Below are 24,862 nucleotides of genomic sequence, written 5' to 3'. Positions count from 1 at the left end.
TCACAAGTCCGATTCTCGCCTTGCTAGATACTGACGTATCGTATGGAGACCCAACACACAGATCTGTTAAAAAATTTTGAAGGAATATCACTCGTTGGAATAGACAGACTGTGAAAATTCATCGTTCTACCTTGAGCAAACCAATCTGTTCGTTCTCATCAGGATCGTACACCGGCAGTGACACGAATTTCTCGCTGTCCATCAGTGCATACTCTCTTATATTAAAGTTAGCAAACCTAATCACCATTTTACAGAGAGACAGAGTGAATGATAATTTGGGATTGATAGGATATTGGAGAAAAATTTCCATCTCTTCTCTCACCCTACTTCCACGCATTCTTTCGTGTCAGTTTCGTCAGGAAGCGGTTCGCAAACTACGATGAACTTTATATTAGGATTGGCAGTCTTGTCCAGCATCGCGCGTAGGATATTATTCTGCAACGTGTGCTTCTCCTCGTCCACCAGAAACCCTGCGAACGACACACTTCTATTTCCCAATTCCCTCGTGAAAACTGTTCACGTACTTCTCTTAAAATTGTACGCCAACTGCTGGTTCGGTGGCTGCGGTTTCTGCAAGGAGACAGTTTCCATCTCGGCCCCGCAAAAGCCCAGAAAACAGTATTCGATGTAAAGTAACTGATATTCCTTATTCTGCATCAAGCTTGTCTGCGGGAATATGGTTAAGCTCACCACCTCGATGATTATCATATCCTTGTCCAACGGCTGTAATTATCGTTTCGTAAATTCTTGTTAATTTCGGTAAGTTATAAGGGTCTTTTTAGCGCGATGCTGGCGCACACGGTGTACGATTTTCGTGTGGTGTTTCAGTGCGATGAAAGTCACTTGACCCTAGCTTTGCCCGCGACCAACGACGGGCGCCCAACGGTCACCGCTTGAGGGCCCCTGCTGTATTAGGACCCTTCTTACACCCGCGTTGCTCTGGACGCCTCAATAATGGGCCTAAGTATCGCACTGAAAGATTACATGAAAATTGTGTCCTGCAGGCGCCTGTATCTCATTCAAAGTGGCCTAAAGCCTGATGCAGACGAGTTGAACGATGTAATTTCGCATTGGTGACGCTTCGTCATTGAAAATTCCAAACAATTGTGCATTGCATCGTTAGAAATATAAATCGAATTGCACAGCATCACCGCATTATCTCTCATCCACAGCAAGCCTAAGAAGAAAGCGTATAGAAATTACGAATCGTACACCGTCCTTCAGAGACTCGAGACTGTCCTGTTCCTCGCCCTCGATACCTGACCCCCAAAATTCACTCTTATAAATACGTTTAGTTTCCTCGAGAGCGGATAATGTACGGCTAATTATCATACGTGCCGGTAAACGTGAGCATGCTCCGGTGTTTATACTTTTCCCAATTCTTCTCCGAGAGCACGTTCGTCAGATCGTGGATCGATTCTGTCTTGGCGGACATATTCGCTGCCGCATCATTCTGTTCGTCCTATAAATTTTCATAACTCGATCGTTCAAAAAATAAGAAACTTAAACCGAGATTATCAGAATCTTACGTTAGATATGACAGCATTGAATTCCATCACGCTCGACGTCTTCATCTCAGGCTCAGGTCTCGACAGATCTACAGTCTCCTTCGGTATTATGCTACAAATCACGTCTCTTCATTTTTTCATTGAAAAATCAGACACGTTCTACTACCTGTCTCGTAAAGGATCCCTTGTTGTACCATCAGACGGACTTCCCCATTCTAGTGCACTGGGGAAAACGTCTTTATGATGAATTATATTGCTCCCAATCTGTCTCTGTTCAGACAGCATATGCTCTACTTCCTCTTCGCTCTCCTTCACCACGGTTAGAGAACTTTTATCGAGAATTGATTGTATCGCTGATATTGGAAGGTCTCCAGAAGTGTCACCTAAATACAACTCTCCCTAATATTCCACATTCTTTATAAATCACAACCATATTTCATTCTTTACTTGACTCGCCCATAAAGCCCAGATTAGCCTGACCATCCTGCTTAGAAACAACCTCTTTAGACACAACTTGAACATGCTTCCTCTTTGGCTCTGCGATAACCCTCGCAGACCTGATCATTGCTTCCTCTGAAGCAATACTCTCCTCGATAGGCGCACTGCGTATCCCTCGTTTCCTCTTGAAATCCTCCACTTTCTCCACGTCGCAGCTCAGCCTGACCCACATCGACAACTGTCCAAAATTCATTCCAACTGAGCAAGGAGCCACGCTGTTCACCGGTGCAATGTAGTGCAACTTGTTCTGTGGATAATCCAGTATATCCTTGATGCTCAACCTCCCTCTGGCTACCAGGTAATTATCGCTGTCCTCGTGCAACACGTTCACCTCGAAGATCACGAATTCCTGGAGAACGTAGCTGAAGAAGGAGCAGAGGTCGGAGATTCGATAGACGAAGGAGGAATTGAAGTTCAATTTAGGACACTTCAAAGTAGGAGTGCAAGCTGTTTCTTGGTTCCATATGTCCCAGCTGACGAACAAGGACACCTTGTTGATCTCTCCTTCGCGATAGAGGATTTGTCCAGCCTAGACATTTAATAGAATATTTTTGAAGAAATTATTAAAGAAGTATTTATCATCTCATACTAACACAAGTGGAAAGCTGCAAGGATATAATGTGGAGTTCGACGAGACCCTGGCCGTCCGCGATTACCATTGGAAAAGTGTCTGATACGAAACTTGAAGTATCCATACACTCGTTTGCACAATCGAGGCTGCAAGAAGACTTCATCTGCGACTCAGATGCTTCATGATCATTCTTACATAGCATCGTGTCCGTGATTTTCGCGTGATCCACTATTTCTTGCAACTGAACGTTTAATCCTTGATTTTTTAAGTATTTTTCTAATTCGAAGTTAGAGAAACTTCAGCTTACTGGAATTCCAGCCACGCTGTTCACGATGTTCCTGTATTTATCCAACTGCCTAATGTGCTCGTGCAACGATTCATCCTCCTTGGTCATCGGTACAGACTTACGTCTCTCCCAAGAATTGTACACGCTGGAATCGTCCTGCAACTGACTTCAAAAGAAGACACATGAGCCTCACGAAATTTCGGGAGATCCTGGAGGTTCGTTACCGAGGAACGATGGTCGTGCCCAAGGTTCTCGTCAAATGTTCCGAGAAAGTGACAGCATTGTTGAAAGGATCGATCTTCAAGTTCTTCGAGACATTCTTCTTCGCTGTTTCCATATTTTTCACACCGCAGCAACGTCCTTCGCAATCTGAATTCGCGTTGCACTTCATCGAGCTGTTACAGCTGCATTCGTTGGTCTCGACAGGTTTTGCTGGACGATTATACTTCTTAACACCTGAGAATTTTTTTTTATATTATTTTTGCCTTGGTGTGAGTTGTGCCTATTAGCTCAGGAGCAATTCACCGACTTATCCGTCTATGTTCCTATCTATTACGATGTTTTGGAGTAATTATAGAGAAAAATTTTCAAAAAATCTCTAATGTACACTTCTTAACACCTGAGAAACATTTCCTTCTGAATTTATCCGGTCGTAGTTTGTTGTACGGGCTCGAACAGAATTTTCTCGCGTTGCAACTGGTTCGTAAGATGCTGCTCGAGACTTGAGCTGCTACATCGATGTTGTTATTCACGTCTTTCATCAACACAGGTTCTCGATACAACGTGCTGACTTCGTTAGGTGTGCTGCATGGTGAACAGTACTCTTGTAGAATGTTAAACAAAACTGATAGAATTTTATTGGGATCTGCTAATTGCTTGTCTTGAGGTCGAGGGCCACTCGTGACTTTATTCATCTCTTGCTGCTGATATCTGGCTTGAAAAGCTGCGTTTTCTGTCTCTCTGTCGCTGTAACACAGTGTCTGAAGATCATTTTCTGGAGACGATGTTTACAGAGGAGAGGAAGGTGAAGGTTTAATGAATTTGTTGAACATAGTTTTATGATATAATTCTAATGCATATGTATATATATTCTTAATTTATTACATAATTAACTATAAAACTTATTCAAATACAGAAATCTTCCTAAACTCGCATACTTTTGACGACTCCGGAAGCTCCAAATGTTACTATTATTTGACTATTTCATTCGGAAGAACGATGTACTTCCTCGAAATACTTTTGATTCCCTAAAAATTAACTATTCCGTATCGAACTAAAACCTGGCTGATACGCGGATAAGTTTAAACGTATCATCGAAGTAATAAATATAATCGAACAGTCTTTGTCAGCAGGCAGAATCGCCGAAGAGCAGTTTCTCAAGTGAGACAACTTGCCTGTGTCTCTGATTTTGATCCAGGATCTCGTTGTGATCCACACCGTTGCTCGTGCTTTTTTTCTGAGAGAATCTGTTAATCTGCGCTTGTTCCAACAGCTTCAGCATCGTTTCCGGTGTCAGAGAATTCTCTGTGTTCGTTGGAGCTTCCACATTCTGTGTCACAGTCGGCGATTCTTCTTTCTTCGATTTTTGTTTCTTCGGTGTCGCGATCGACGATCCTTGATCCTTCTTATTCCCGGAATTAACTGTATTATTCTCAGTCTGCGACGAATTGTCCATCATTTTAACGATTCTCGACGGTTGGTGAAGACTATCGTTGCAACATTTACTGCATTTTATTTCTCTATTGACAATATCCGCTTGCAATATCTTCTCGAGCGCCTCGCAGCATTTGCTACACTTCTCTGCTTGAATAGCGGTATCTTTGTACGACGCGTGTTTATCAGCCGCAGCTGATTTCTTCATGTCGGTCTGCTTTGTTGATATCTGCGTTTCCTTTGACGTTTCCTGTTTCTCTGTTTGATTCTGGAAAGTCTGTGAAACAACACGAATATTCTCGTTAATAATTATTCTTGTTAATTAGATTCAAACGGTAAAATTTGCAAATTTTGTTTTTTTAAGAAATTACTTTTGAGTATGAATACTTCAAGGTTTACATCATCGAGGAAGCGAAGGAGTGATAAAAAAAAGTTACACACACTGACCGTTAACTGTACCGTTAAAGTGTCTATGTTCTTCTGCAGCTCTTGAAGTTTCCCAAACAACTGTTCGTTGGATGTTTGCAGAGACACGATATTCGCCTGTTCCGTGTTGAACGCAGTTTTCAAATTTTCCTGATCGTGAAGCTGCCTGGTCACTTTTTTCTTCAGCTCTTTGTTCTCTAGCTCGACCTCGCCGTATTTGGAGCTGAGGTCGATGAGCTCGTTGTTATGCTGCTGCAGAATCTTCACCTCGTTCACCAGATCCTTTATCCGCTCGTCCTTCTCTCGTAACGACAGCTGAGAGTCCTTCGCCTTCAACATCTGCTCATCCATCTCTGCCGTTCGCTTCTTCTCCGTCAACAGCTCCGTCCTGATCTCCTCGTTGCTCCTAATTGCATATTTATGATTTACGTTTTTGTTGCAGCCTCTCAGCCTTTATCTTACAAATGAGGGCAGCGCGTGACATTTATTCACAGGATCGTCGGATACTGTTGCAGGAAGTGAAATTTACTTTACGACGCGAGAAGAAACATTTTGTAAAAAAAATAATACGACGATTCGATGAATTTTCGAGGAGTTGAACGTGTGAAACGTGGACAATAGACGTGAAAAACGCAAGAGTGTCATCATGAGATACGGAAAAGAAGAAAAAAATTGTAGTGCAATGGGTGAACACGATTCACAGAGAGAGAGAGAGCTAGTCGAGTGCTGCCTAGCGACATCGGTGTGCACGAGTGACGCGTGAGAGACGTCGAGCGTACTTCGTCTTCTCCTCGAGCATGCTCTTCAGATCGTTGATTTGCACATTCAACGACTCGTTCTCGTTCTCGGCGGCTATTAGTTTATCGTTCAGCTGCTTCATTTGTCGCCAGACTCTTATGTACTCCACGTTCTCCGCGGTTTTCTCCCTCTGGTTGGCGGCCGTGCAAGTAGACAGTTCTTTCTCAAGTTCACCTATCCGATTAGACATTTCTTTCTTCTCTGCCTCCAGTTCCTGTTAGGAAAGCACACAGATTTGAGGATTTTGTAATTTACGCTTCAACGAAGAGTGAACCTAATTTGGCTTAACCCTTGAAGAACGATAGACTCGTATATGTATGCATTTACAAAACACCGTGAACCAATAAAGTCACATATTCTCAAGCAACAAAAAATTACTGACGTGACTACGAATTCACGTAAAAAAAACCGGCCAAAAAAAATCAATTTTTTTAATGTAAAAAAAACAAACTTTAGAACATCGACATCCTCAAAGGTTTCCATTTGTTATCACTCCTGATTCAACTTTTCTTTTAGTGGACAATTTCGATATACTGCGCTTTTGTTCCATGGAAAAAGGCTATATTTTATTTTCGAATAAATAAGTATTATAGCTTACAATCCTATGTAAATGATAAATATCAATAACACGATTCTTTTTCTTAGCTTTCACATTGTTATTTTCAATTCTCGAATATATTCGAGTGTGAAAAATTATAGCAGCATCAAATACAACGCCGCTCGAATTATCTCGAGTGTGCACAGTTTGGCCTGTTTAGCGCGCTCGAATTAACTCGAGCGTGCAAGTTAAGGGGTTAATAAATGTTCCATTTATTTTTTGTTTTTAATTGCTTATCCTTCTGACAAAAGTACCTGGAATAAAAATGACAAATGAAATTGTTCGAATAGCGTGAACGAAATATATGTACATCGATCGTGTTACCTCGATTTTATCGAGATTATTCTGCGCATCACTGTCGTCGTTCCCTGTCTCAGCGATGCACTGACATGACGATACCCTGGTACGGCTGTTTTCGCTTCGACACGTTCTAAAACAAGGATCTCGACTCAGTGATCTATCGTGATACGCGTAGTGTGAATCATAGATCGTCTCGGATCGTTTGTAATACGACGCTATCCACTCACATGCGTCCGGACGACGGCCTCGCCTGGGGATTACGACTTCTCGATGACGATCTACCGCCTATCGTGTGACTCAACAGTTGATTCCTCAGCACCGAGATTTTATCTTTCAACTGGAAAATCGATTGCAACACTATCTGATTAGTTGTAGCAGTTGTCTATTTGAAACTGTATCCAATCTGTTTACCATTCAATTAAACATCGATACGCTAGCTTACGACAAGGTTAATTTTTCTTTTTTTTTCTATTTCGTGGAATTTCACGGTTAAGTTTTTCGTTTTCTGTAAAAAGATTCAACTCTCACCTTGCAATTCTCGAGTTCAAGAGCGATTATTTTATTCTTATCCTCGTAAACGTCTAAAGCAACGGCGCACGGCCTTGGATTGGCAGTCACTCTCATTAGCTTTGTCGCCAATCGTTTGATCTTATCCTCTTGACGGTTTGACAGTTTTTTTAAGTGATTTACCTCTTCCAGCAATCGTAAATACCTGTCTTCTAACTGGTAACGATCGAGCTTTGCCACGATATGACGTTCTCTGGGATCTTTAATAGTTTTTTTTCAATATTAGAAGTTGAAAAGTTAACTGCGTATGTTGTGGAAAGTAATTTTGTGAATTTTACAAACCTATGTACAGCCCTATGCTACTTCGACAAGTGTCCACGCAGTTATCTCTTACTGGTAAAATATCTCGATTTGGATCGTCTGCCATGCTTGCAAAATTCTACTGTATTATCTGGAAGTTACCTTTAAATTAGATTATTCCATAAATTTACAACGTATTTTCAACTTTTTCCAATTTTTACATCGATTAAATGTAAAAATTTAGAAATTCGACAATTTTTATCGAAAAATTTAGAAATTTTTCATTTTAAAATGTTCCAATTCAAATCCGCATTGATATTCAAATTTAAAAATTGAAAAGCCACCTTGCCATAAATGGAGATTCGTGTATTTCGGGCGCGAATGCGCACTACGTTTGCTTTAAGCTCGAACCTCTTTTTTCTCTCGTTTCGAGAGGCGTTCAAATTTTGGCGGGCAAACCGACATATCCGGCGGCGATCTTTCAATCAGAAATGATTTCTCGGTGTACGAGTCTTTACACGAACCGACAGAAATATCTTGATAAAACGTGTTATCGGTCTGTAACGAAACCACGCCTGTTCGTGAACGTGTACAAAACTATGAATGCTATTCGAGGGTTATGCTCGCCAAGGTTCGTTGAACACAGTGGTTGTCTCTGGGTCTTATGATCGAGATTTACCTCGATTTCTATCTCATATTTCTCTTATTTTTCGTACCTTATTCGAGACAATTTTTCAAATAAAACGAACGTATCGAATAAACTGTTAAATATTTCGAATTTATTTCAATCAGAGAGGACAATTCATGTCGTATGTAACTTATGATAATCATACCACGTACGTAGATACACAATTTTATATTGCTACAGCATGGAAAAATGTTAAAAATCAATTTCTATTCTATAATTAAATTTCAACGAATAAAAGTAACTAAATGTGACTTATATATAACTGCTGTTTGTAAAAATTGATGTTATCGTTGAATTATTATTGAGGTACGTATGTGTCGTCTGTACAGGTTTATAACACTTGTTTCGTTAGAATATGAGAAAATGTAGGAAAATATATGTCATAGAGTTGATTAAGAGAACAGAGATACGTATCCCCTTTGTGATGCGTCACCGGGTATATGGGGCAGTGCTTCGATACGCCGGTACAACCTGCACTGCACTAACCTTGGTTTGACATCGCGGAGTGTGCGTGCCAGTGGAAAGGTAAGATGGCGGCGGATGGAGATGTGATTCCTGATCAAGAAAAAGTACGAATAGTTTCGGACTTTATACTGCACTCGCCACCGGGAGAATTCAACGAGGTTTTTAATGATGTGAGAGTCTTGTTGAACAACGACAACCTGTTGAAGGAGGGTGCGTCCGGAGCATTTGCCCAATACAACAAGGATCAGCTCACGCCTGTTAAGGTACATCATCGACCTATCTGATGAACTTTTACAATTTTTTATGATAGTATGCGGGGTATCGTTTAGTATTTGTGGTAATCGAAGATCGTAATATCTCAAGGAGGTGTCGGATCGAATTTCAACGTCTAGTAACGTTCCTAATTGGGCAACACGCGTTCGGAATTTCGACAGGTGACGTTGACTTTATAGTGAAATTGGAACGCGATAATGTTCACCTGATTGGTGTGATTGTTTACCTAAAGTATCCTCGATTTGGTATATAGCAGTTGCTACGTGGAAATATTCGTGAATTTTCGATCGAAACTGTAGGCTGCTGTAGGGTTAATTTTAGTTACATTTCGTGCTGGATTTAACAGAAAATATTGAGCATTGATTATTAATAATTTCTTTTTTCTCGTTTGGTAGTGATCTCATTTTGTAATTTGGAAACAAGTTTAGTTTCATAATTGTATCGGTTAGATTCAGTTCAGTTAAGGTTAGATACCAAATCGTTGCAAGTGCATTAGCTGACAAAATTTCTTCGAGGTAACTTGAACACAATCTGTGAACCTTATATTAAATATATTAATTTGCTTTATATGTGACTTTAGATTGAAGGAAGCGAACATCCTGCCCTTATAACGGAACACAATGACTTAGGAGGGCAAAGGTTTTATGATGCTCGTAGTAAGCAAAGTTTTAAATATGACCATCTTAGAAAGGAAGCACAAGATTATGAACCATATGAACCAGATTCTGTAGCTGAACCTTGGAGATCGGCTCTTCAAGATGAAATAACAACTTATACTCAAAGTCATTATAGACATGGTGCATGTTCAGTTTTTGGAAAAAGTCAAGGAGGTATTATTGCTTTCTCAAGTTTCATTAAGTACTGATTATTCCAAAATGATAATTGTAAATAAAGAATGGTATATTCGTTTGTGTAGGTAACATTACATTAACAGCTTGCATGGAAGATCATCAATTTCAACCTAAAAATTTTTGGAACGGCCGTTGGCGTTCTGTATGGACTGTAAGTTTTAGTCCAAGTTCTGGAAATGCAGAATTAAGAGGTAGCCTTAAAGTACAAGTTCATTACTATGAAGATGGAAATGTACAACTGGTCAGTAGCAAAGAAGTAAAAGAAAGCTTACCAATCTCAAATGAGAAACAAACAGCGAAGGAATTAATACGGCTCGTTGAGGAATCGGAAAATGACTATCAAACAGCTATATCGGAAAACTACCAAACAATGTCTGATACAACCTTTAAAGCCTTACGAAGGCAATTACCTGTTATGCGAACGAAAATTGACTGGAACAAAATTGTATCGTACAGTATTGGCAAAGAGCTTAAAAGTCAATAGAAATAGATTTTTTTATATAATATTAAGAGAAATAATTAAAAAGCGCATTTTGCTGCATGGGTGAAGTCTGGAGGTGTGATGTGCATGGGAGCAAATGTAACAATGCTATATAAAGTTTGGTTAAACATGTTTGACTGAAACTCATGCATGCCACTCAAGGTTCCTCTGGACCCCTTAATGTATCTTGTTACCAAGATGAAAGCAATAAAATGGAACATCTTCGTAGCCAGCAATTGTTTAAAAGAAAGAAAAAAAGAAACAAATAGATGTTTTCATTACAATATTATTTCTTTTTTACTCAATTTTACAGGTTCTATATTAACGATTTCTAACTGCTCAGAGTACATATTTACTATTTTGTATTTTACTTTTTAATTCATTTTATCAGCAAATGCTTTGATGTAACGCTGATTTCGTACGTAATAGGGTTCGTGTATTGTTTAGAAACACTCATCTTTACGTTGAAAACGTCCATTATTTTACAGTATTTAAAGTAATATTGATTTATATATTAAACTTTAATTAATGGATGGGTGTTTGCATATAAAATTACTAGCATTTAATAACTTGCACTCACGGGGTAACGGGGATCCTTGGTCTTACTTTTTGTAAGCATTTTAATTAGAATTATATTTAGTAAATCAAACCATGTCAAGTTTGTAATTGATAGCTAAAATCAAACATAGGCGAAAAATCTGGAGTGGAATATTGAAATTCATTAATGTATTTAATGAATTCATTCAAAGTATATCAACTAGATAATAATCTATATTGTTAACACTAAACAGACAAATTATTTCAATTACATTCTCATGATCTCGTGCAATAATTATGTTTTAGTGTAAACATTTCTGGTGAGCTGCATTTACTGAATTTATTCATTACAATCATTTATATGGATTATTGTCTTATTGATAATTTGGATGGACACATCATTCTACTCCATAGATTCTGTGAAATTGTTTATAATTTGGAGTTAAAGCTTAATATTAAAATATTAAATGCTTCTGTTTTATCTGATATGAATATCATGATGTTAACAGTCAACATTAAAAAGTATAGCATAAGAAGTGTTGCACAGTGGGAAAGAAATTGCTGTCTAACATGTGCATGTTCGGTCAGCCTAATGAAATCATCGACGTAAAATATTTGAATCAGTGGTGATTAAAATTTCAATTCGTTAGTTGCACAATAATACAATTTTTTCTAACACTTAAGCCTTGTAACACCTAAAAAGCACAATAACACGTTTAATATATCTTTAAATGAATATTACCATACTGGTTTCATGCTATGTACAAATATAATAGCATGCTGGGGCCACAGGTGATGTCAAAATATATAATATCAAACTGAATAGGTATGTTTATCATCAATTCACGATCTGGTACAGAATGCCATTAAGTGTTCATAGCATTCAATACACAAAGTATACAAAGATGAACTTGATTCATAACAAATATTGGTGGGCAAGGCCTACTATTTTTGTCCAATTTTATATTTCATAAAGTGTAAATTTATACATTTTTGTTAAGACATATTGTTTTGTGATAAGTATGTCTATTATGGCAAATACGTTGCAAAGTTTAATAATACTGAATAAAATAAATGTTAATCATTGCAACTTAATTTCTGTGTTGATCATATTGTAGTTGTATGAATCATTTGTATCAAATAATGATGTTGAAAAATCTTTTGGTGCTATCGCTTACCACACATTACACAACCAGACATGTATGCGAAAACGGAAACTAACAAAGTACATAATGCATTGTACATTGTAGAATGTAGCCTATAGCCTGCTGGAGCCTTAATCTGTTCACTTTATGTTGAGGGGGTATTATGTACATATGTTATTTGAATGAATGAATGCGATGAAGCACACTACCATTTGACTTTTCAGACTTTAGGATTCGAAACATGTTTGTAATATTATTCATATTTTGTAAGTTACATCGTAATTCAAAATATTTTATTTAATCATGCTATTTGATAACTTTTGGAAGAAACCTTTGGAAGAATACATACATAACAATTTAAATATAAGGTCATAAAATGATTTTATCAGTTGTGAGAAAAAAAAATTAAAAAAATTGTGCAGGGATATTATACAAAAAATATTAGTATACTAAATATTGCAATAATGAAATTTTATATGTAAATATGATGGTACATATTATTTAAACGTTGTAATTTGTGTTACGTATGTAAATTACAAATGAAGTGTTAAAGTTTCGAATCTTATCAAACTTTACAGAAAATAGTTGCCTATGATACTAAAATTAGGTATTACCTACAATCGAGTGTACCGTAAAATAAGAAACGCATGTCCTTATGTAAAAACTTAAACACAGAATACATTTATCAGTTAAATTATGTATTATTAAATGTTATGATTGATTAAATAAAGTGACATGACACTTTATACTTGGACTATCAACTTAAATATTATGTTCAATTAGGAAATAAATTTAATTTTATTTTACATCTGTTTTACTATGAATAGCATTCCACATCAATGAAGAATAAAATAAATTATTTATTGTTAATGTTAAATATGTACATTGAATCAGCAATGATTATTGTATGTCAATGAATGTAGGTAATACAATTATGGAATTATTTAAGGTAGAAAAAAAACTCGTAAAAAATGTATTATATAGACTTTATTTTCAAATTTTATTGCGTAAATAGATAATTATGATAAATAAATGTAGACGTTTGCATTATACTGTCATAAAAAGTAACCTTCAAAGCTCTTTATCGAAGTAACGATAAAAGAAAGTATAAAATATCACGTATTGTATTGAAGTGAATTACATTCTGTTGCCATCTTTTGCAATTTGTGTTAGGATATCTAAAAAATACTATCGTGCTTAATGTAAACAATCATAGTGCACATGTGCTGCTGTGCATTGTTTGAAAAAGTATTATCAATATTACCCACATAATTTTATATTTTTAAATGCTTACCTTGGTTTCACGTATTACAAAGTTTCGAAACACTAATACAAACATTTCAAGGTGATCATCTGTTCACATGGTTAATGGACAATCTAAAAAACAATTTCACGCATTTTGACATTCACAGCCATGTTTGTTTACAACGCAGTCGTTGCTAACGCGCCAAGAATCATTGGTCACGGGGTACTATCACGTGATTATTGACTCGATTGGAGCATAAATAGTGTGTGTTAAGTGTTTATAAGTCGGAATTTCATCTTAGATTAATTATTTTCTATTCCTGAATAATACGCTTTCAACAATGAGAAGTCTAATGCCAAAGGAATCCGCAAGAATAATAGCATCCCTTTCTAAGAATGTTACAGTCGAAGAAAAAGGTGTCAATGATCTTGCTTTCGCGGTAAATATTTTTACAGTACTATTTAAAATCATTCTTTATTTCGAAATTATACATCGACGCGTACAAATATATTGCAATGTGTTTTCAATTTTAAATTAAAAATACGAAGGATATTGTTTTAACTGTTGGAAAAACAAGACAAAAATTTTGTTATAATTACGTTTAAAATTATTCATGTTTTGTACAGGTTTTGGAAGGTCTTAAGAAGAATGTAATAAGTGTGAACAATTTCTCTCAAATTCAGTTTCATCCTTCTTCTAAACATCCAAAAGCTGTTGATTGGATATTTTTCTTAGATACATTGAATTATTCATTTTGGAGTAAAAAGGATTTTCCAAAGTGGACTGTTAATGGTCAAACTGGATATTTTGCATTGTGTGCTGCTGTTAAGAGAGCTATAGATGTAAGTTTAAATATATGAACATTATTTTCAAACAAGTTAGTTACCTTTATTAGAAAACAGATTTTTTGGCATCTCTAATTGCCTGACATGTGCATCTATCTCTAAAAGCAGAATCACTTGATGCTTCTGAAACTCCTGTTTTTGATGTAGATGCAGATTCTGGCTGTGTCTCTAATTCAGATTTTCTTTCTGACTCAATATCTGCTTCTTCTTCTTTTGCTTTCCTTCTTTTTTTTCTTTTTCTTTTCTTTTTACCACCTCTTCCAGCTTTGTGTGTGCCCATTTTCTTTCTTTTTACCTTTGGTTGCATTTTTGCTCTTTTTTTGCCTTTTTCCCATTTTAATGGTATTTTAGATCCTGTTATATCTTTTTTCTGGACATCATACCTGCTCATACCCTTTTTCTTACTTCTTTCCTTTTTTAGCTAAAATATTTGTATTGGTATTATATTTTGTAAGCAGCAAACTTTGTAGTTTTGATAAAAGATACAGAAAATTCTCTTACCCTATCTTTATCTAGCTTCTCTGGACTGGATGATGCATACAACTTAGATACATCACTGGTTTTATCATCTTTCATAGCTGTTTTTATTGATAATGGAATATTTTCATCCTAAAAGTGATATTGTAGAAGTGTAACATTTATATGTGAAATATGTATGCATGTGCAAATTTATATAAAATACCGATTTCAAGTATTTTCTGCAACAAATTTGTTCTTTGTGCCCAGGCAAATTTCTAGCCAAGTAACATTGTATGTACATTTTCATATCATTAAAAAGTTCTACAAATAAAAGATTAACAGTTTATGTATGTAAATTTTCAGTAACTTTAGCAACACATACTTTTCATTCTTTCTGTTTCCTTATTCACTTTTTCATTATATACTGTTATAAAATCTTCACGTTGATTTTCTAAGCACTGCAGTAAAAACTGTTCTTTCTCTATTTGTTTCTTTTGAAATTCTTGTCTTTCTTCCCATCTGTGGTAACATACAAAAGTATTCACTTTCTGGTATAATATATTCTGTTAATTTGGACACATACTTCTGCTCCACCAATTTACGTTTCTCCTCCTGTTCTTGCATCAATCGTATTTCCCCAATTCTTTTCCGTCTACGTTCCTTTTTGCTCCATTCCAGCAAAGTTTGAATTAGTTTTTGCCGCTTAATATCCGCCGCAGCCTTTTGTTTCTGTTGAATCATTTCAGCGCGTTCCCGACTCTTGACTTGTTGTAAATGTTGAGCTTCTCGTTTTTTAGCAAGCAATGTCTGCAGTCTCTCCTCCATTTCCTTCTGCCTCTGCTTCTGTTGTTTAACCTTCAGTTTTTCAGCTATGGTATGTTCTCTGATAATAGCACTTCTCAAATCCATCATCCTATCTCTTTCTTTCAATCTGATAAAATTATACCATTTTCAAACAACATATCCTTATACTTAACTCAATACGTACTTTCCATATTACCTTCTCATTTCCTTTTCTGCTTGTTCTTGTGCATACTGAATGGCTCTTTCCTCAATAGATAATTTTGTCCTCTTGTTCAGTTCATTCTTTATCCTATCACAATGCAATCTTCTCAGATACTTCCTGTACATGTTGTAATCCCTCAGAGAACACTTTGCATCCAGATCCTTCGTTATGAGACCAGCTTTGATCAATTGTCGAACAATATTCGGTTTGGAGAAATAAGGAACCAAATGTTTGTCATGAAGTGAATCATAAGTCCATTTTATCTCATAGCCATAAGGGTCACTCAAGTTGAATTCAGCATGAGGTGCAGAAATCCATAGTTTTCTTCCAACTTTACGTCGGGTAAAGTTATAAGCTCCTTCTGGTCCAGGAACCATGGGAATTTTCGACTCCAGCGGCATTACCTTCCATTTTGGCAGACCAAAATTTGGGATCGCTCCTTTGGGCTTGGGAATTGCCTCGAAAAGCTTGTCGAACGCTCTAATTTGCATACAAGACGTTATGTATTTTCCATTATGAAAAATGTTGATCTTTCTAATTTGAGTCACGTGTACTCACGTGGGTCTCCTGAGAGCTACCATGTCAATCGCATATTTCTCACACTCCGATTTCATCATGTTCACTACGAATCGATGTTCCCAAATGTACGTATGTAAAATTTAATTGTCAATAACATTTTACGGTTACAATGAGAATTTTCCGTAGTACACATGTACAAATGTCATTCTGTCGCTTTCCATATGCACGTCTAATTTCATTTGTTCGTCGGCTAATTTCTCATTTTGAAAATTGTTTGACAAGTGTGCGTATCATTGTTGAAATTTTATCAATAGGTATTGTATGTCTTTCTGTTGCATTTACCTCGAAATAGGAGGGGAAAGAAATAATCGATCCCAAGTATTATTCTCAAATAACGGTAGCCGAGGTGGACGAAATTTTTCGAGGCGATAACGAAATTCCTATTCCGCTGTTAGACGAAAGAGTTAAATCCTTACGAGACACTGGCAAGGTTTTGTTAGAAAAGTATGACGGTACGTGTGTCTTGAAATCGCATTAATTTCCGAAAATTTCGAAAATCTTCGTTGAAACAAAATTTTATATTTCCATTCATAAATTCACAGTATCTCCACGATACCTAATTTCTAAATAAAATTCCTTTTGCAGAATTTACAAATTTTCAAATTTCCTCTTTTTCATTGCAGGTACTTTCACCACGTGCATCGAGAGATGTTCACGCTCAGCAGAGCAATTGCTCAAGCTTGTAGCGGACGATTTCGAGTCGTACAGAGATGAGGCTGTCTACGAGGTAGCTGGTGCACGACACGAAGGTCAGTGTGCTATATTAAACGTTCTCAAAAAATTTATTTTAACAAAGAAATATAAATTGGACCAATTTTTTGTTACAGTCAGCTTTTACAAGAGGGCTCAGATACTGGTAGGCGATATTTGGGCCTGCTTCAAAGGAGAGGGAATCGGTGCGTTCAAGGACATAGATTGCATCACTATGTTTGCTGACTATCGCGTTCCTCAGGTGCTCGTATACTTTGGTGCTATGCGTTACAGCGACGATCTTCTGAAGAGACTGCAGAGTGGTGAGTCTTTTATTTAGTTTCTTCCTTTAGATCAGCGACGAGCAATCTTCTTTTGCAGCAGGACCAAAATGGAGAACTGTTGATAATATTGTTTTTAGAATATCATCTATGCTGAAACCATTTGTTGTTCTTTTTCATTGGGCTAAACGTAAAAATTTGTCACTTCAGGCAGCTAGAAGTAAATAAGTGTCAGGCTGCAGGTTGCTCTTCACTGTTTCAGGTGATTCAGTAGTCACTGGATCACGTTGTAGATAGAAAATAGTGGTTGCAGTGTATATTTGCAGATGTAGAATTAGAAAACGGTAGCCAGGATGAGATTGAAATTCGTGGTTGCTCTATAGAAGCGGTGGAAAGGGTAAGCGACAAGGTGAAGGCTCTAATTGAGAGTGACCCTGATTTAAAGTTGAACGAAACTGATATTAACGCTATATTGATCGATCATTTCCTATGGGATTATCGACGGGAGCACGCTGATGAGTTAGAGTTCATACCGTTCCATAAAACCAGGTGTATATATTACTGACTGTCACAGAATCGTAGTTTTCAGAGAGTTTTCTCGTTGAAACAGCGATTTTAGACATCCATGTATAAGCAAATGTTGGAATAAAAAATTGAGCAATTTTTAGCAAATTTTTTGGGTAATCTCCTTGTGTGTGTCCTATCCTTATGTCGTGGAAAGGTGAATAGATGGATCTACACGGTTATTTCTTTTTTTTAGTAGTAAATATATTTATATAATATCGATATAGCACATTTTTTTTTTAGTGTACAGGTAACATAAGATTAAATCCATACAAATTTTGATGTCTTATATAAAAGGAATGTTTCTCGTTGCCCACCTATACTCGTGATTCGTATATACACCGGTATACATATATATTTGGACGTTAATAAATAATAAATAGCGATATATGGGAACGCTAGACTTGGAGATTTATACGTATAAAATTTTGTGACTACATTAGCGTTTTTCCTCTTTATATATACACAAAAAACGATTTCGATGCTTCGGACTATGTTCAGGCGATGTGTATGTACAATTATCGATCGTGGTATCGTAGAATTTTCATAAAATTTCGCTGGAAACATGCTTCCAATAATAATAGAAGAAAATCGCTGCTCGAAGGATCACGTTCGAATGTTCTCTTTGGCAATCACTGCTTTATATCATCATTTGGCACACACAATCACGTTAAATGCAATTGCCTTTACCTTCGTTATTAATCGATCGATCATTGAGCCTGCATTACTATATGCAATTGATCGACTCTCCCCTCTTAAACGACGTTAAACATTCTTACATTTGAGCAAGGATGCTAACCTACATCTTCTACCTCCCCGAATTTTACCTTTCAAAAGTGATTTCCATCACGTTGAAATAAAAAAAAAAATTTTTTTTCTCTCAAATTACACGTCTTAATTTTTTAACTCGATCTACTAAAAAAGTTGGCTTAAGTCTACTCTGATTTTGCGAGACGTTGTGAAAAATTCAATCCAATTTCGAGCGTATGGAGCGTGTTTAATTCTTCTTCTGCATCTGTTCCCAGAATATTATATTCGACTTTAGTTTCCCGGGTAAAATCACATTTGTGTCGTTCGACACGTTATCGCCTTTGGCCGCTACCACTTCCGTTTGGTTCTCCGGTATATTTGGCTGCTCCATGGCGACGTGACTCGCTGGTGGTGAAGTCACTTTGTTCGGTATCTGTCTGAGACCCTCTCGAAACTGCTTCGAAAGCGATCGCGCCGTTAAACTGTGCATTTGCCGCGGTGTTTCCACTATTTGGATCTCCGGCGTCGACGATCTCTCCTTGTACACGTTGCTCGACTTCGTGATCTAAGAAGACGACACTTGTTATATCAAAATCGAGGCAGAGAAATTAAAAGAATTGAGGCACAAAAATTTTAAAAATGGACGCACAAAAATTACAAAAATTGGGGCACAAAAATTACAAAATTTGAGGCACAAAAATTACAAAAATTGGGGCACAAAAATTACAAAACTTGAGGCACAAAAATTACAAAATTTGAGGTGCAGAAATTACAAAACTTGGGGCACACAAATTACAAAACTTGAGGCCCAAAAATTTAAAAAATGGACGCACAAAAATTACAAAAATTGGGGCACAGATATTACAAAACTTGAGGCACAAAAATTTTAAAAATGGACGCACAAAAATTACAAAACTTGAGGCACAAAAATTACAAAATTTGAGGTGCAGAAATTACAAAACTTGGGGCACACAAATTACAAAACTTGAGGCACAAAAATTTAAAAAATTGAGGTAGAAAAATTAAAAAAAATTGAGACAATAATTTAAAAAATTTAAACGCGAAAAGTACCTTCGAAATGGAAGCAGGAATATTCTCAGTCTGCTTGCTAAACGCCTGAGCGAGTCTCCTCACCGACGGCATGGGAAGCACCTTGTTATCAAACTCCTCGTCGCTCAAAGTCTTCTTAGTATTATCTCCAATAGATCGACTACTCTGTTCCCTCTCCGAGGAAACATCCGTGTCATTTTCCGACTCGTCGATCGACGAGTCGTTGCTCTTTATATTACACTTCTCCGCCTTGTAATTATTAGCATTCTTCACCGATCCGTTCTTAATAATCCCAATCTCGTTGTACGAATTCTGATTATAATCCTGCATTTCTTCGTCCTCCTCGTTGCTCATGTTCGAGTAAAACTTGGCTATATTCGGCACCGATTTCGCAGACTTCAACCCAAAATCATACCCATCGTCCTCGAATTTATTCAAAGCTTCCGTGCTCTGAGTTAGGTTACTATCACCGGAAGCTCGATTACTTTCTATCATATCACGACGATCACTGTCATAATCATTACGTCGCGTCAAGTTCGACTTGTTCGACATTCGAAGAAACCTCGGCTTGAACTCGTCGCTTCCTATACTGTTCAGCTGAATATTAGACTGAGTTCGACGAATTCCATCGTCGTAACCGAACGATTTCAAATCCAGTTTGTTCACCACTCTAGGCGCGGAGGTTTTGATCGTTCTATTCGAGAAGAACTCATTCTCAAATCCGTAGGCTTTCAGGTCGATTCTCTTGATCTTTCGTGGATTATCGTCGGAATTGGATTTCTTCGTCTCGATAACAGCGTTCTCGTAATTCTCTTGGTTGTTCAATTTCGCGTTGATCTCGTTCTTGCTGTTCTTCCGCTCGTTCTCCAAAAGTTCCTCCATCCTCTGATCCTCCCACGATTTCTGACACTCGATCTTCTTCGAGTACTTCTCCTTGCCTTTCTCACCTTCGTTCGAAACGTCGCTTTGTCGAACAGAAGACTGATACTTGTTCTCCACGTTGTTGTTCTGCCATTTCGCTACCTTGCTCTTCACGTCGTTGCTACGGTTGAAGATCGACTCTGTCTCCTTGTAAGTCTCCTCCTGGAACAGACAATCATTCCAGTAGAATTAAAGGTCGAACGAAATGGATGGAGACTTTTAGTTGCACAAAGTTGTTGGAATTTCTGGCAGGAGTTAGTGTTTCAGCTGTTGTGAGATTAGTGTTATTCGAGTGCAAGCGTTTTGTACAGCCATGCGTATTATAATCAAGGAGTTTCTTACAGAGAATCTTCTGGAGTTAGTCAATAATCAAACACCTTAGTATAATAACATAAATTCGATACACCTTATGTATTCTTCTTATTTTTCCCCAATTTCATTATTTCACGTAGTGCTTCCTTTCGATCGTGGAACATGCAGAGCCCCCGAGATCGTTTGTTAGTCGACATGCATCGAAATGAAAACGCATGTAAACGGTACTTACCGTTCAAACAGATTTTTCGCAGCGATCATGCATGTGCAATGTGCATAGAACGAGTTCATACCAACAGAACGTTCATATCACGTTTATTGTCTGTCTTTATTTATTTTTTTTTTCAAATTTTCACAGCCGGTTCGTTTCATTTTCTACGATCTACGGGTACTATATACAAGTAAGAACGATCGAGGTTCTCTCGAGATTGTGCGATCTACAAGAAGGATTCACAAGAGTTTTTTATTTACAATTCTCGAGATTCTTAGAAATATTCGCCAGTGTGTGTGTGTGTGTGTTAAGAGTTTAAAAAATAATCTTCTATCCTAATTAGTTACGCGATTGATTAATCGGTAAGGAGCCAAAGAGTAGACCTACACCGCTAGAGAAAATTGTCATGCGCTTCAAGTAAAGTCACGTTACTTGGAAACAATATATTTTAGATAAATACAATATACACTGCTCTGTACAATAAAAAGATCTCTACAATCTACCAGGAGGAGAGAGAGAGAGAGAGAAATATCAAAGAAGAGAGATAATTTACATTTCACTCAGGACACCTTTTTTTTTTTTTTATTCGTCGAAGGAACTTCGTTAACCCCTTAACCTATGATTTCTTTTCCGACTGTGCGTCTAAGCGTCAGCCATTTTATATTTTAGTACTGTATCGGGTGACGAGTGCTAATCTGTTACAGATTAATTACATTTAGCAACGCTCAGTCTTACGAATTCAAACGAAAGCTAAGATTACGATGAATTTTTCTTTGTCATATCTTGAGTAGAATTTCTGTCACGAATCTGGCTCGTTGTTATAGGTTGAAGGGTTAATAATATGGCACTGTGTATCGTAGCTAAATAAATCGATATAAAAAATAGACGTTTCTTTGTGTGCTCTGGAAGATCGACCACTTGTCGTTTTTCTTTTTCTCTCTTAATTCGATTAAACTACTTTTTTCTTTTTTCACCATATCGTCAGATCGCTCAAGCTTCTCACACCGAGCTTTTTCTTCGGCTCTTTGTGCTTGTTTTTCCCACTTTTCGTACGAAGATCCTGCAACGTTTCGAAAGTTTTCTCGAACACCTCGGGAACTATCGGCGGTTCCAGCTTCAAACTTTCGTTGTCGTCCGCAGACAGCTGTTTTTGCGATCTGGTCTTCCTCAGACCGTCGACGAACACCTTTCTTCTCGACGTGTTCACAAAATACGTGGAATCGTTGTCGGAGTTCGGACGTGATTTCATCCTCTTCGTCGCGTCTCTTAGGAACTTTCGCATGATCACTTTGTCGGGAACGTGGACGTCCTCCTCTTGCCAGTCCTCGTCGCAGGAAGAAGAACAGATCGTCTTTGGTCGTGTTTTTTTTAGCCTGTTCTTGTACCTTCTCTTGGAGTTTCCAGCGAAATTGTTGGAGATTTTAGGTGGAATTATCTCCTCGTTTTCTGTCGAATCCTCGCTTTCGTATTCGTACGATTTGTTTTCTAGGATAGAATCGCTCTGAGAGGATTTCGTTCCTTTGGTGTATTTGAAATTCTTCAAGGACGATCTTAGAGTCGTTCTTCTGTACATAGGAATTCCCTTTCCGTCGACTTTTTTGTTACCTTTTATCCCACCGAACGTTTGGAACTTCATTTTGCCGAAATCTGTGATATCGATGGTGTCGTTGGGGGTTTCTGGTTTCGATTGATCCTCGTCGGAGTCTTCCATATAGTCGACCAAGGAATTCTTTATCCCTCCAAACGTGTGATATTTGTATCCACTGAAGTTCCAGTATTTTCTACCGTTAGACAACAAGATTTGATCGTTCTTCGAGGTATTCTGCCATTCGTTGGCCCACAATCTTCTCCAATTGTCCTCATGCCTCTTGTCAACCTTCAGATCGTTGGTGCGAACCGAATAAATCCCAGAATCTCCATCTGGTTTTTGACTGTTTCCTTCAGCCTCGTACAGTGGATTGTAAGCGACTTTTCTTTCGTTTAAAACGAAGGAAAAGTCTTGCGGTTTCTTTGGAACGTTGTTGTCAATTGCAACAGATTCGTCGTCGTCGTGGATACTAAAACGTTCGTTTAGGTTCTCCTCGTTTTCTGTCATGGAATTCGGATATTTTTGGTAGTTTAGAATATCGTTATCTGTGGTTAAAGTTCGTTCGTCAGAGAGCTCGGTTTTCTCGTGGATAGTATCGGCAGACTCGTTGACTTCCATGTGTAGAAGAGGGTTGATGGCAAAGTGTGGGCTGGAGTATGGATCGCGATAGGTCCTTCTAGAAAGGCTGCTACGCAGGGAAGCCTCCTCGAACTTTTCGAGCTGGAAACTCACCTGTTGATCCTGGTCTGCCATTCCGGTGGAGCTCGATCGTTGCGATAACGAGCTGCTTGGTCTGCTCGAGGTAGACGCGGCTGATCTCCGACCTTTCTCGTTCCCAGACCCTCTCGAGTCGTTGATGTAGTAGTCCCTGCCGAACCTGCGTGTTTCGCCAAGTTTTGTGAAATCGTTTCGTGTGAGTGACATTCTATCATGAATAATGTGATTAACGAGAGATGTTTGAATCTCAGTTTCGAAGAGATTCGAAGCTTTTTAATATTCTGAAAATGTGTATCACTTGGAACCTAATTCGATGCTTGAAACTTTCGAAAGTTCAGTGAATGAATGAGAGTTCGACTCTCTTCGAGTCTATTATAAAAAATGTGATTAACGAGAGATGTTTAAATCTCAATTTCGAAGAGATTCGTGAAAATTTGAATCGCTTCGGACCTAACTTGATACTTGAAACTTTCGAAAGTTCAACGAGTGACAGAGTGTTCGACTTTTTTCGAATTTATCACGAAAAATGTGAGTAATGAGAGACGTTTAAACCTCAATTTCGGAAGAGATTCGAAGCTTTTCGATACTGTAAAAATTTAAATCACTTCGAACCTAATTCGACACTTGAAACATCCAAAAATCTTCACAAGTCTCGAATCTTGAGACTTCATACTTTCGATAGATCTCGAAAATGTTGAAAGTTTCGCAAGATGTTGAATACTCATCAAGCTTTCAAGTCCCGTCGAAACTTTCAAGACTTCGATATCTACCAATATTTTCGGTAATCATGAAAAATTCACTGTATCGTCTAAACACACAAACATCGATAATTCCTTTAAGGATGTTACCTTTTAAAGTCCGGTTCGTGGGGGGTCAGCACGACATCCAAATCCGCTCCGTTGCTCTTCGGCAATTCGGTGTGAATTCTGAACGAAACAATAGTCCATCGTACAAAATTAGAAAAATCAAAGAAGAAACAATAGTCTATCGTAGAAAATTTAAAATATTGTAGAAAAATCATATCAAAACAATCTTCAAACTTACCCTGGCATGTCTGATGAATGTCTTCTCGAGTACTGTCTCTGCCACAGCCTCTTCTGGATATTCTCCTGGCTGTAGGGATTGTTCTCAATAGGAGGAGCATTTTCCCACTTTTTGTGCTCGCGTTCAGCGATTGTACCTATTTTTAATCACAAACAGAAACATTTAAAAAAGAAGATCTCCGTGTTATCGACGTATTTCGACTGTAAATTGGAGGATTGAATCACCTGGTCTCGGAGGAGCAGCGAGCTGGACGTCTTCCTCCGATTTGTTGCTCTGCAGGGACTGGTGAGAAGCCGATTCAGCTTTGGCAAAGGCCACAGCCTCTCGGCACTTGCTGCACAGTGGAATGGTGAAGGATTGTTACAGTAACATCGGCGAGAAGAATGTTCTTCGCGGTGTTTCGCAGACCAATCGCGGTGACGTTACGAAGCGAACCTTTCCGTCAAACTTTCCACACGCGAAACAATCGAATTATCTCGAATCGTTTTCACCGTTCATTAGAAAATTTCATATGTCTTATTTTTTTCGTATTCAAGAAGAAAAGGTTCGTTTTCACCTCTAATCGACGTTGAAATTTCTTGAAAAATTTAGCTTTATTTTTGCCACTTATTCCACGAATTTCGTTACCTTTCTGTACTCGAATTCTGCAACGTCGACGGCTCGAACGGTTCAGTCTTCGTCAAACTGTCCAGATGCCTCTGAGTCGCGATGTCG

At 37.7% G+C, this 24,862-nt stretch overlaps 5 protein-coding genes across 5 annotated transcripts in view; 2 read left to right on the top strand and 3 right to left on the bottom strand.

Moving 5' to 3' along the window:
- Window positions 1-118: 118 nt before the first annotated feature.
- On the bottom strand, window positions 119-7,572 carry LOC108572862. The gene is made up of 19 exons (XM_017935181.1): window positions 7,488-7,572; window positions 7,167-7,405; window positions 6,866-6,975; window positions 6,663-6,768; window positions 5,722-5,954; window positions 4,964-5,348; window positions 4,258-4,793; window positions 3,471-3,829; window positions 3,088-3,319; window positions 2,885-3,029; window positions 2,600-2,818; window positions 1,956-2,535; window positions 1,675-1,861; window positions 1,530-1,620; window positions 1,371-1,462; window positions 1,204-1,321; window positions 525-723; window positions 323-470; window positions 119-236 (listed from the first exon to the last, which is right to left on the bottom strand). The coding sequence occupies exons 1-19, from the start codon at window positions 7,570-7,572 to the stop codon at window positions 119-121; spliced, it is 4,182 nt and encodes a 1,393-aa protein (XP_017790670.1).
- A 1,086-nt stretch (window positions 7,573-8,658) lies between these two features.
- Window positions 8,659-10,433, top strand: LOC108572881 (F-actin-capping protein subunit alpha). The gene is made up of 3 exons (XM_017935212.1): window positions 8,659-8,861; window positions 9,452-9,701; window positions 9,788-10,433. The coding sequence occupies exons 1-3, from the start codon at window positions 8,664-8,666 to the stop codon at window positions 10,204-10,206; spliced, it is 867 nt and encodes a 288-aa protein (XP_017790701.1). The 5' UTR covers window positions 8,659-8,663; the 3' UTR covers window positions 10,207-10,433.
- Window positions 10,434-13,471: 3,038 nt separating this feature from the next.
- Window positions 13,472-17,556, top strand: LOC108572861 (UPF0553 protein C9orf64 homolog). The gene is made up of 6 exons (XM_017935179.1): window positions 13,472-13,570; window positions 13,758-13,973; window positions 16,313-16,472; window positions 16,644-16,769; window positions 16,848-17,033; window positions 17,318-17,556. Exons 1-6 carry the CDS (start codon window positions 13,472-13,474, stop codon window positions 17,554-17,556), a joined length of 1,026 nt encoding a protein of 341 aa, XP_017790668.1.
- Window positions 17,557-17,865: 309 nt separating this feature from the next.
- LOC108572994 (probable serine/threonine-protein kinase clkA) lies at window positions 17,866-20,853 on the bottom strand. Its single transcript, XM_017935341.1, has 3 exons — window positions 20,833-20,853; window positions 19,377-20,450; window positions 17,866-18,870 (listed from the first exon to the last, which is right to left on the bottom strand). The coding sequence occupies exons 1-3, from the start codon at window positions 20,851-20,853 to the stop codon at window positions 18,553-18,555; spliced, it is 1,413 nt and encodes a 470-aa protein (XP_017790830.1). The 3' UTR covers window positions 17,866-18,552.
- Window positions 20,854-21,563: 710 nt separating this feature from the next.
- The window catches only part of LOC108572993, a 50,303-nt gene continuing 47,004 nt past the window's right edge, over window positions 21,564-24,862 (bottom strand). The window contains 5 exon segments of the mRNA XM_017935340.1: window positions 21,564-23,264; window positions 23,953-24,030; window positions 24,149-24,284; window positions 24,373-24,482; window positions 24,776-24,862. The exon segment at window positions 24,776-24,862 is cut by the window's right edge and continues 12 nt beyond it. Coding sequence (XP_017790829.1) covers window positions 21,770-23,264; window positions 23,953-24,030; window positions 24,149-24,284; window positions 24,373-24,482; window positions 24,776-24,862 — 1,906 coding nt within the window. The 3' untranslated portion in view covers window positions 21,564-21,769.

This window comes from Habropoda laboriosa, unplaced genomic scaffold (assembly GCF_001263275.1).
Source record: "Habropoda laboriosa isolate 0110345459 unplaced genomic scaffold, ASM126327v1 scaffold102, whole genome shotgun sequence".
In the NCBI taxonomy this organism is placed as follows: domain Eukaryota; kingdom Metazoa; phylum Arthropoda; class Insecta; order Hymenoptera; family Apidae; genus Habropoda; species Habropoda laboriosa.
This window is presented reverse-complemented; position numbering and strand designations above follow the sequence as displayed.

Excerpts from the sequence above, each read along its gene's own strand:
- LOC108572862 (XM_017935181.1), bottom strand. The coding sequence starts at position 7,572 with ATGGCAGACGATCCAAATCGAGATATTTTACCAGTAAGAGATAACTGC. Across the intron at positions 5,955-6,662 it reads ATAATCTCGATAAAATCGAG|GAACTGGAGGCAGAGAAGAA; the intron begins GTAACACGATCG and ends CTTTCCTAACAG. Across the intron at positions 2,819-2,884 it reads ACAGCGTGGCTGGAATTCCA|TTGCAAGAAATAGTGGATCA; the intron begins GTAAGCTGAAGT and ends TTAAACGTTCAG.
- LOC108572881 (XM_017935212.1), top strand. The coding sequence starts at position 8,664 with ATGGCGGCGGATGGAGATGTGATTCCTGATCAAGAAAAAGTACGAATA. Across the intron at positions 8,862-9,451 it reads ATCAGCTCACGCCTGTTAAG|ATTGAAGGAAGCGAACATCC; the intron begins GTACATCATCGA and ends ATGTGACTTTAG. Across the intron at positions 9,702-9,787 it reads TTTTGGAAAAAGTCAAGGAG|GTAACATTACATTAACAGCT; the intron begins GTATTATTGCTT and ends TCGTTTGTGTAG.
- LOC108572861 (XM_017935179.1), top strand. The coding sequence starts at position 13,472 with ATGAGAAGTCTAATGCCAAAGGAATCCGCAAGAATAATAGCATCCCTT. Across the intron at positions 16,770-16,847 it reads AGCTGGTGCACGACACGAAG|TCAGCTTTTACAAGAGGGCT; the intron begins GTCAGTGTGCTA and ends TTTTTGTTACAG. Across the intron at positions 17,034-17,317 it reads TCTGAAGAGACTGCAGAGTG|ATGTAGAATTAGAAAACGGT; the intron begins GTGAGTCTTTTA and ends GTATATTTGCAG.
- LOC108572994 (XM_017935341.1), bottom strand. The coding sequence starts at position 20,853 with ATGCATGATCGCTGCGAAAAA. Across the intron at positions 20,451-20,832 it reads TGCATGATCGCTGCGAAAAA|TGTCTGTTCCAGGAGGAGAC; the intron begins TCTGTTTGAACG and ends TACTGGAATGAT. Across the intron at positions 18,871-19,376 it reads TTCCTGCTTCCATTTCGAAG|ATCACGAAGTCGAGCAACGT; the intron begins GTACTTTTCGCG and ends TCGTCTTCTTAG.